Source organism: Myotis myotis, unplaced genomic scaffold (assembly GCF_014108235.1).
Source record: "Myotis myotis isolate mMyoMyo1 unplaced genomic scaffold, mMyoMyo1.p scaffold_m19_p_26, whole genome shotgun sequence".
In the NCBI taxonomy this organism is placed as follows: domain Eukaryota; kingdom Metazoa; phylum Chordata; class Mammalia; order Chiroptera; family Vespertilionidae; genus Myotis; species Myotis myotis.
Window position 1 is genome coordinate 3,262,974 of NW_023416331.1, and position 11,477 is coordinate 3,274,450.

At 44.6% G+C, this 11,477-nt stretch overlaps 1 protein-coding gene across 1 annotated transcript; it reads left to right on the forward strand.

Annotated features, from left to right (window-relative positions):
* The first annotated feature begins 1,682 nt into the window (after positions 1-1,682).
* On the forward strand, positions 1,683-10,351 carry LOC118679498 (butyrophilin-like protein 1). The gene is made up of 8 exons (XM_036356274.1): positions 1,683-1,710; positions 3,651-4,001; positions 5,938-6,219; positions 6,330-6,548; positions 7,199-7,225; positions 7,413-7,439; positions 9,158-9,184; positions 9,846-10,351. The coding sequence occupies exons 1-8, from the start codon at positions 1,683-1,685 to the stop codon at positions 10,349-10,351; spliced, it is 1,467 nt and encodes a 488-aa protein (XP_036212167.1).
* The last annotated feature ends 1,126 nt before the right edge of the window (positions 10,352-11,477 follow it).

Here is an 11,477-nt window from a genome sequence, read left to right on the forward strand (position 1 = left end):
TGTGGGTCCTGGAAAAGGGAGGGCTTGACCTCAGGGTCACATGGTGAGAAAACTGCCTTCCTTAGGGAGCTAAGCCACAAGAGCTGTTTGTGGTCAAAAGAAATAAAAAACGTATCAATGAAGGCATGAGTGAGTGAATGAATGGATGAATGAATGAATGACAAGAAGGAGAAAGATAGATTGGCTGAGAGAATGGACTGATTTTGTGTCTGACTTTGTTTCTCAACGTTGAACTCAGGGCTTTCTCTTTCAAGAGAGCCCTGGTGAGAGGCGCGTCCCCAGGCGAGCAGACAGCTCACAGGACACAAGAGGACGGTTTACAGCTGTCCACACCTGCGGGGGAAACAGCTGGTTTTCAGGAAAAAGAGGAAAGGAAACCCATTGGCAGGTGGGTGGGAGTTGGTGGTGCTTATCGGAAGGCCTGTGAGGGACAACAGACAAAACCCTGCGTACGAAAGTCAGTGTTTGGGAGGGGACTTTTTCCTAAACCGTTCACCCCGTGGACTTTCTCACCCTCTGCTCAGCCCACCCTCCTCCCTCAGTGAACAGTGTGCGTCCCGTGCTGCCTCCTGCCCTGAAGATGGTGGGTGTTCCTGGCCGTGCCGCTGGCTGTCTCCTCCTCGTCCTCCTCCTCCAGGTGCCCGCATGGTGCTCCGCAGGTCCGTGTTCTCCCTCGAGCTTTTTACTTTTTGCCTTGTTTTCAATGGTTCTTCTGTGAGGATAAAGCAGGCTATCCAGAGGTCACACTCTATCCGGGACTGTGGCTGTGTCTGCTGCCAGCAAGGGGCTGGAGGGCTGGGCCAGGAATGGGGTGATCGCCTTCATGTCAATGTCCCTTACTCCTGTGGTTAGACCTCATAAAACTCAAAGCTGTAATATTTATCTAAATCTTTATTGAATATGTGTGATTTTAGTCTGTTTAATTTTGATGTAAATGTTTGTAAAATGATGTTTACACTGCCAAGAAAACTCAATCTGTGTACAAAGACTTTGGACTCAAGACCCCTGAGCTCTATCTGGTTATAATCTTGGGAAAAGGTATTTATTTTTTCTGGGACATGAGTTTTTTCCTTTATATAATAAAAGGACCTTCAGTATAAAGTTTTCAGACACCAGGATTAAAGATAAACCAGCTATGAGATTATAATAATGATATTTTTACCTCTGATTTAAGGTCAATTAGGCAGTGAGTATCAAATGTTTAATTTCCATATACGTTGACTCAGCAATCCTACAAGAATGTACCCTAAAGATAAGCTCTCCCATATGTACACCTATTATATACTAGAGGCCTGGTGCACGAATTTGTCTATGTGGGGTCTGGCCAGACCACCCCAATGGGGGCCGATTGCCAGGCCAGCCAGGGGGTGGAGCTGTGGTGGTTGGCTGGCCAGCCCCATCCCCTGGTCAAACGCCCAGTCAAGGGGACAATTTGCATATTAGCCTTTTATTATATAGGATAGTGTTTATTGTGGGGCTGTCTGTAGTCATAATTGATGTAGGAAAGTTTAAATGTGATGGTGGCAACATTTAGGACTTTCTATACTAAAATAGCTGCATGTTCCTATTGCAGAAGTTGATACACAATGACCCCATTTATGTGAAGCAGAATGATATTTTCCAGTTCATCATGGCTTTAAGAAATGCCAATGCCTTTTTCTAAATTAAATGGCTCATGTAACATGTATGGCCAACAGCCCAGTACAGTTGGTAAGGAATAGATATCCTTCAAGTTATACCAGTTCCCTGGGTTGTACGCAGGAAGGGAAAGGAAGGGGTCTTGGCTCAGTCCAGCCTAATGGCCAGTGTCATGCTCCTTGTCCAGGACTGCCTGATCCACGCTCCTGGGACAGACCAATCAGGAGCTTCTTCTCTCAGGTCACATGCCTTTGCCATTAGTGCTCAGCCCTCCTGAGCACCCACACAGCATGCCTTTCTGAACCCTTCCCACCCCACCCTGCATTTGCCGGCCCTTAAATCCTAACCATGTACAGGATCCACAGGATCCTGGGCCTCCAAATGCAGATGTTGCCCAGGGGGCACCAGTCACTTTTTAGTCATCATGGTTTTCTATGGCAAAACAGCTTTCAGGCAGATGTCTGTAAGTGACTTGACAAAAAGGGGTATTTTATAATTTAGGTAAAGTTCCCATTTAGGCCTGCAGGCATCCTCATTCCCTTCCCTGGGGATCCAGCCCTCTACTCTGGTAGGACTGCCCTGCTTCTTAACACCTGGAACCACTGGCATCCAAGTTTTGCACTTCTCTCAGTAAATCTTTTACATTATTATTTTTTTAAAAAAATATTTTATTGATTTTTTACAGAGAGGAAGTGAGAGATATAGAAAGTTACATAGATGAGAGAGAAACATCGATCAGCTGCCTCCTGCACATCTCCTACTGGGGATGTGCCGGCAACCCAGGTACATGCCCCTGACTGGAATCGAACCCGGGACCCTTCAGTCCGCAAGCCGACGCTCTATCCACTGAGCCAAACCGGTTTCGGCATATTACTTTTAAATTTAAAATATTTTTTAAAATTTTCAGTTATAGTTAACCTTCAATATTATATTAGTTTCAGGTGTACTGCATAGTGGTTAGACAATTACATAATTTACACAGTGTTCCCCCTGATCAGTCTAGTGCCCCCCTGACACCATACCTAGTTATTACAATATTATTGACTACATTCCATATGCTGTACTTTACATCCCTGAGACCATTTTATAACTGCCAATGTGTACTTTTTAATTCCTTCACTTTTTATACCCAGGCCCCTTAACCACCCCTACCCTCTGGCAACCAACAGTTTGTTTTCTGTATCTATGCATCTTTCTTGTTTTCATTTATTTATTTATGTATTTATTAGATTTCACATATAAGTGAAACCATGATATTTTTCTTTTGTTTGTCTGACTTATTTCACTTAGCATAATACCCTGTAGGGCCATCCATGTTGTCACAAGTGGTAAGATTTCATTCCATTTTCTGTGGCTGAATAATATTCCATTCTGTATACTAGTATGTACCACATCTTCTTTATCCATTCAAGAAAATAGTTTGTATGAAAAAAAATATTCTCTATGATTCCAAGCCTTCATAGTTATTAAAAATAAAAGACCTAAAATAGCTTACCTTACCTTATAAATTCTGCTTTTCACCTTGGGATAGCCATATACTATAATCCTCCCGGCATCCCAACCCAACATTCAGTAACCTAAATGTCAAGGTCAGAAACATCTACTTATCCTTCTAGGAACAGAGTGCTGGGAGGCAAAGGGAAGAATGACGAGGGAAGTACCTTTCAATATCCCTCTCTCCACCACAACAAAAGAGAAATGCTTAATAAGTTACTTTGCCATATTTAATTATCAATAAATCTCTTACATTGGCTTTACCTAATTCACACATAAATGCATAGAAAAAAATGCCTTCTCAAAGACCAAACTATAAATAGTTGTTACTTCAGGGGAATACAGTTGAAGAAGTCAGATTTTTATATATAAATCAATTTAAAAATATGTATTAACTTTTTGGAAAGTAATACAAGTAAGAAAATATGTATGGGTCTCTAAATAAAGAAATGCAGATGGGTCTTTCATCTCTTCTCCCCTCACTCATCCCCTCTAATCTCTCTCTGATTCTTATGCAGCACCCGGGTTTTCTGTGAAGGGGCCAGCTGAACCCGTCATGGTCCTGCTAGGGGCAGATGCCACTCTGCCCTGCCAGCTGTCCCCTGAGCAGAGTATAGCCCACATGCACATCCGGTGGTACCGAGCACAGCTGTCCCCCGCTGTGCTTGTGTACAAGAATGGGCAGGAACAAGGTGGAGAGCAAATGCTGGAATACCGTGGCAGGACCGAGCTGGTGGGGGACTCCATCGGCAAGGGGGCCATGGCCCTGCTGATCCACCACGTCCGTGCCTCTGACAATGGCCAGTACCGGTGTCAGTTTAAGGACGGTCACATCTCCCAGGAGGCCACTGTGGAGCTGCACGTTATAGGTATGTCCATCTGGCTCACCTGTCCTGCTGTAAAGCAAAGAGAAAGATGAGGATGTCTGGATTCCTAAGCATTCCTTGTGATGCTGACATGCTACTTTAGCTTGCAGAATATTTTCTTTGTTTTCTTCTTTTTTAAAATAATCATTGTTGAAAGTATTACATATATCCCTTTCATGTCCCCACAGACCAGTTCTAGCCTGCCCCTGTCCCCTGCCCCAGGCCTTCAGTCTATTGCAGGACAATGGCAGATGCAGTTTGCGACTGGCCCTGAGAACCTTGTTTAGAGCTATCAGCAATCCATACCTTGTGGCTCCCGCTGCTGGGGCTGAGTGCCTTTGCAAAAGAACAAGATGTACATCAAGGTCTGCTTTTCCTAGCCCCAGGCCCAAGAAGCAGGGCAGGCCAAGACTGAAAGCCTCCAGAGATCCTCCTCTGCCTGCCGTCTAACTTTTATTCTCAGTCTTAATGAGCCTCAGGCTATGAAGGCACATACAGCAAGGCATAGACTCCACAGGGTGGGGTGAGTGGTTTTCCCACAGTGTGGGGCAATTGCTTCCCCTCCAGCCAAAGCTGCCTGGGTGGCAAAGGTCTCCCTGAGAAGGATGTCCTCTGCAGTATGAGGACAGGAAACTGGGGTGGCTGCCTTCTGAGCTCTAAACCCAGACCCCCAACCCTGGATTATCCTCACACAGCTCCAGTCCACTCTGCCCCCCCTCTGCCAGAGGCCAAGATGAGTGGCTGCACACGAAATTTTGTGTATTGGACCTTTAAGAGGGTGCCTGAATTTCAAGCCATCTCTTCCTGGCAGACAGAAACCCTGCTGCTTTTCACAGCCAAATGTTATGTGGGTTTCTTCTCAGTTCTGGTGCTCTGGGCTAGGGCATCAGACCCAAGACCTCTGGAACTTTAGCTGCTGCCTGTGGGAGCCCAACCAGCCCCCTCGACCTCTTCCCTTCCTACCAGTCTCTATGTGGTGTCCACTTTCCATCCTTGGTTATTGGGGTTCTCTCCAGCTAGTCTTTAGTTGATTATTCAGGACTAGAGTCCCAGTGCATGACATTCGTGCACAGGAGGAGGGGGTCCCTCAGCCAGGCCTGCACCCTCTCACAGTCCAGGAACCCTGGTGGACATCCCCCTCAGGGTCCTTAGCTCTGCTGCAGAGGCGGGAGAGGCTCCCACCACTGCCACTGCACTTGCCAGCCATAAGCCGGCTTCTGGCTGAGTGGCACTCTCCCTGTGGGAGTGCACTGACCACCAGGGGCAGCTCCTGTATTGAGCATCTGCCCCTGGTGGTCACTACATGTGAAAGTGAGCAGTCGTTCTGCCTATCAGTTAATTTGCATATTAGCCTTTTATTATATAGGATGGTTTTTCTGTATTTTAGTTGTAATTTCACTTTGGTCTTGGGAGAGTATCAGTGTAGCTTCTACTTAATCTGCCATCATTTTGGAACCCAGACTACCTTGCAGAATGTCAATTTCCTAAGCTCCCAGTGAGAATAAGAGTACATACCCTGTTCACTTTTGAACAATAATGAAGGCAATATTTCTGATGTTTTGGTACCCCAAAGGATCCCAGAAAATTCATTGACTAGCATTGATTCAGATAGGTACTGATACCCCCAAACATTAGTTTTATCCAATCAGGAGAGAAAGATAACTAATATAATTAAACTCTTTTTTCTAACTTTCATTTTTCCTGTTCTTTTCTCTTCTTAATATTACCTCAGTGCTCTCTTAGTCCAAGTATAGTGCACCAGCATTATGTTGATTTTGAAACTGAATCACAGGTCACCCTAATGCTGGCTGTGAGCAGTTTCTTGACCTCTGAGCTTCAGTTTATTCATTTGCTTAGTGAAGGGCAGTGTGGCCTTTAGCCTCAGAGACTCCTAAGCACCAAAGACCACGTGTCTCAGGCACACACCTTCTCTCCTCAGGCTTGGGATCTGACCCTCACATTCACATGACGGGGCCTGAGGATGGCGGGATTCGAGTGCTGTGCTCCTCAGGTGGCTGGTTCCCAAACCCCAGGGTGCAGTGGAGCGACAAGGCGGGAGTGAAGCTCCTGTCCCACTCTGAGTCCCTGACCCAAGATGGAGATGGGCTCTTCCACGTGGAGGCATCACTTGTCGTCATGGACAGCTCTCTAGGCAATGTGACCTGCTCCGTCCAGAATCCCCTCTCTGGGCAGGAGAAGGTGTCAACCATCTTCCTCCCAGGTCAGTGAGGCACAATCTCCAAGGCACAGCTGGGGGTGTGGTAGGGGGAGGGAAGGAGGGTAGGGCTTTCCTCAGGTGGTCCTCACTGCGTCTGTCCCTGCCTATGTCAGAGCCCTTCTTTCCCAGGGTGTCTCCATGGAAGGCAGCCCTGGCTGGGACACTCCCTGTGCTGGTGCTCCTCCTCATCGGGATCAGCTACACTGGCTGGAGAGAACACCTGGCCAAAGAGAGAGAACTAAAGAAGAGGGATGATGAATCTGATGAACGTGATCAGATGAAGCATGAAAAGGAAAAGGCACTGAATGCCAAAGGTAAATTGGAGCAGCAGGGCAAATCAGAGCTTTATAAAATAGCTGGGGATACATTGTGCAGTGAGAATGGGGAAATGAAAGGTTGCCAAAGGGGCTCAAGGAAAGCACAGGGTACCAAGAATTCCACAGGAGCCCCAGGGAAGGAGCAAACTGTGTGGGAAGCCAGGAGGTCTGTGGGAGTGGCCATGAGCCTCCGCATGTGGCTCAGGCCATGCCGCGTCCTTCCGTGCCTCTGTGCCCAGCCTATGCTGATGCTCCAACTGTGGAACTGTCTGCCACCATCTTCTCTTCCTATTCCTCCTTCAAGCACAAGCTTCAGAAACCACTAAGAAATGTTAAACCCCATGAAGCATGGGCACGCCTTCTGTGGCTCTGTGACACTTCCCAAGTAACTTCTCTTAGCTCTTGTCATGTTAGATTTGACATGTAAGTCTGCTAATTTTCTTGCCTACTTTACTATGGTACCCCTAAGGGAAAGCCAAATTTAATTTATTTAGCTACTTCCCGAACTCAGGAGCAGCTAAAACCCACCTTGATGGAGTTTATATCTTCTCTTTCAGCGACTCTCGAAGCAGAGCTGGGTGAGTCTTGCTTCTTCTCATGCCCTGGGGAACTTGCTCTCCTTTCACACCTGTTGTGGGTTTCTCATTGAGTGCTGTTTCTTCCAGAGAGGCGGAAGAACTTATACGTGGCAGGTAAGACTCCCTGGTTTCCCCTGCCACCTTACGTCCTGTTGCCCAACACTTCCTCAGCTCCTTCTCCTCAGAGGGGAAGACTAAGAGATTCAATAATAATCAGTGGAAGGAAAATAAGGGGGAGGGAGAGGCATGTGAAGCCCCAGATGAATGTCTCACATGTTTTACCTGGATTTGTTCTGTTCAGATTGGAAGAAGGCCCTGCTATATCCTGGTAAGTAACTCTTTGGCCTCAGATCTTGCCTAGTGCTTCTGGTATTCTGAGCACAATAAGCAGAGACAAAACCACAAAACACACACACACACACACACACACACACACACACACACACACACATTGTGAAGATATATTCAGTTTCAATCTGTAGTATTTTGTATTTGGATGCTTAAGTAATCAATTGTTTTCCAAAACTAAGGACAGAGGAGAAATAGCTGCTAACTGGGGACTTTTACAACACGCATAGGGTATGATTCAACAATAATTGTTAGCTCATCCATCATGGAGAAGGAAGGCACAGAACTCAGAGCAATTTTGATGAGATTCAGGAAGAATAAAAAGTACCCCATTATAGCAGCATTTCTATACTGAAATTAAGGTTTAAAAGAGCAGATCATATATTATATTTTAAATTTGGGAAATATATTAACTATGATTTTACCTATTTGAAACAAAGAAAGTAAAGTTCAATATACAGGGATGGATTTATGTTTGCAAATAACTCAATATCATTTATAAAATTTTTAAAAATATGTCTATCTGGTGGTAGAAGGAATTGATTGTTGTTATACCTTCTATGTATTGTGTGGGTTTTAAGTAAAAGTGTGTGTGTGTGTGTGTGTGTGTGTGTGTAATAGAGTTGGACCTTGAAAACATATCAGGTCATTCTTTGAACGTATGTGTGTGCAATTTCATATGCCAGACATTGTGCTGGATGTTGGTGGCATGAGCCATTATCTCTGACCCTATGGAACTTAAATCCACTGGGAAAGTTAGCTAGCAAGTGCACACAGCCTGAAAAGTGCTTTGATAGGAGGAGGTCAGAGGAGCCCCTCACAAGAATATAAGTTAATGAGGCAGTTTCTATAGAGTTTTCTGTCACAAGACGCTTAAAAATGTTCCCATAATTCCAGGGGAGATAGCAAGTACGGAGGATGAGGACAGAAGTTTTAGCTCTAACTCTTAACGGTTTCAGCTGAGGAATAGGGTCATTCTCTGTCTTGGCCTCAGTCTCCTTACTTCTAAGGTGAAGAGCTTGGGATGATTTCAGCTGTTCCTCAGGATTCTCTGTATCGGAGCTATACTTGTTCCAGGAGGGAAGTTCTGTGAGAGACCATAACACTGCTCCTGTCGAGAACCATGGTCATGTCTTTATTTGCCTATCATCCTAAGACTCTATGTTAATATCCAACCTTTAAATAACAACACAGGTCTTATTATAAGAGAAGTGGCCATGAGTAGAAGCAGATGCAGGAATCTGTCTCTGAAACACACACACACACATTAAAACTGATTACAGGGGTCAAAATAACAGAGGTCAGTTGAGTAACTTAAGCCACATTTGAGGAGGTCACAGGCAGGGAAAAGCCCCCAAATAAAATAAAATAAAATGAAAGGACATTTGATAGGTTTGGTCCTCACTAGGGAGGGCCATGGAGATCTTAAGAGCATAGGCACCTGGAACACGGGACCCTCTACAGGTGTCCCCTAACCCAGCATCCAGATGAACTAGGTGATGGTTCCTAACCTGAGGCAGGGCACAGGAAGCTATGTCTGTCCTGTAGTTTCTGGACACTACCAGAGTGAGGGGCTTGGAGGGGGAAGTGAGGAGAGTCCAGAAAAATTAGCAATGAGCCAGGGTTGAAGAATCCGCCTCCTTTTCATTCCCTGGCTGTGTGTCCATCTTGATCTCAATTGGTATTGCTCTTTTTCAGACTGGAGGAAGGAACACTTCGACCTTGGTGAGAAGTTCTTTATTTATCTTTTTGCTTCTCTTCTAACTCCCTCCCCCCTTTCTCTTCCTAACATCAATGCCTAGTCGAAGATGGAGGCAGCATTATTCTGGTAAAGAGAGGGAAGAACATGCAGGTCAGTAAATGTTAACCTGAACTGAAACTTGCTGCTGGGATTAGCTACTCCACTGTGCTTCTGCCTTTGTCTGTTGGCCCAGCTTTCTCCTCTGTGGAGTCCACTTGGTTCTGAAACAGAAATTAGTGCAGCCCCTCTGCGAGGAGACCCCCAACTAGTAAAAAGTGCTCAAAATGGCAAGAGTAACTGGGCTGCTCTCTTTAAAGAGGTCAGCCCTCATGGAGCCTATTACTCATTAAGGACTGTAGGTCTGATTCACAGAAAACACGGAAAGAGCATTATTCTCAAGTGAACACCGCAGTCCCTGGCTCACTGACATTCTTCCAAAACACGGATAGCAGCATGGATGAGATAAGGCCAGATGAGTAGCATCGCACCCCGGGGAGAGCACAGCTAACCCCCCAGCCTCACCTCCCCAAACACAATTTCAGAAGAGTGGTCTTTCACCACGTAGCCTACGTTTGCTAATTTGTGGTTCCGGTATAGCAGATGTCTGAAATTTACAGTGTTGTCCTTTCCTTTCTTTTCTTCCAGCTCCTGTGACTCTACATCTTAAAACTTTTCTCCAGAACAATTCTGACACACAGAGAAAAGAGACCTTGAGAGAGGAAACACAGGATCTCTCTCTTAGTAACAAGCAAGGAGACAGCAACCTCATCACACTTAATATGGAAGGCTTCACGTCAGGGAGATATTACTGGGAGGTGGACATTGAGGACACTGATGAGTGGACTCTAGGCATTTATGAGGAGCCCACAGACAGCAGGGAATTACAATTCAGAATCTTAGAGAAGAAGGGATGTGACTACAGGGCTCTTGCCTGTTGTCTCCAAAAAAATTCTCTATCAGAGCCTCTCCCGATGGAAAAGTGTCCACAAAAGGTTGTGATTTTCTTGGATTACGAGGACGGTGACATTTCTTTCTACAACATGACTGATGGTAGCCACATCTTTTCTTTCACCCAGCTCAGCTTCTCTGGGTCATTGTATCCTTACTTCAAACTGGAATCCATGGAGCTTTCCCCATCTGCTCAATATTAAGTGATTTAGAGGGAAAACCCTATACCATGAAGACAGTAGCCCATTCTCTGTAATGCTGCTGGGATTCCAGTCTTGATGGGTGGCCCCGAGCCATTGACTTTGAAGCCTCTTGGCATAAGGCCCTATAAGTCTGCATGACCAGAGTGTCTGACTACATCAAGCAGTGTCTCTTAAACAACCTCCAGAGAAGTATAATGTTTTTGCTTATTGCTGTAAATGTTGTTTCTTGATTTATATATATGTATCACAGAATGATAATTTTCTAAAATGAATTACTGCAAAATGAAGTGTATAAAAGACACATGATTACAAGTGGTAATTATTATTAGATTCAATATACCTGCAATTATTCTGTCAATTTGCTCTAAAAGTGTTATAATATACTCTCTATCTGTATTTGTCTCAGAAACAACTGGTAAGAAAGTTTATATAGAGGCACTTGTCTGTGGCCCACATGTTGAGTAGTTTTGCTAACCCAATATATAAAGGAATAAACATTTAGATAAATATCCTGACATTTCTCAATACCAGTACTGCATAAAGATGGCAGAATGTGTTTTCTAATATTAAAGGAGAAAAGTGAAACTATAATTTTATAACAAGCTGATCTAGATCTTTAAATGCAAGGATAATTTGAGGAAAGAAAACTAAACATCAGTCACAATCTAATCCTAACTAATGTGATGGTGTCAACATGATGGAGGCTGGAGGCCAGAGTGAAGTCAGAGGCATTTATCATGTTGAAGGAAAGAGAAAAGACTTTGCCTAAGATATTAATAAGAAAATGACCACTTTATACTCTTGGGAATTCTCAGTTTGTCCACAAGCAGAGGTAAAGAAAGGTGCTTCTTCTCCCTCCAGTCACTCTACCTATCATGTGACCCAAATTGAGTGTCTGGAGAGAGAAACTACACTGTGTGAGATGAAAATTACATCAGAGGGGATTAACAGCAGATAAGCCATTGCAAAAATAAATGATTAGTGAGCTTGAAGATATAGACATAGAAACTACTCCAAATTTAACACACAGAGAAAAATCAATTTAAAAAGGAACTCATAGACACTGACAACAGTATGGTGATTACCAGAGCGAAACAAGGGGTGCGGGGGAGATAGAAGAGGGTAA

Coding starts and splice junctions, on each gene's coding strand:
- LOC118679498 (XM_036356274.1), top strand. CDS start 1,683: ATGTATGGCCAACAGCCCAGTACAGTTG. Junction 7,440..9,157: donor GAAGGCCCTGCTATATCCTG/GTAAGTAACTCT, acceptor GCTCTTTTTCAG/ACTGGAGGAAGGAACACTTC. Junction 9,185..9,845: donor GAAGGAACACTTCGACCTTG/GTGAGAAGTTCT, acceptor CTTTTCTTCCAG/CTCCTGTGACTCTACATCTT.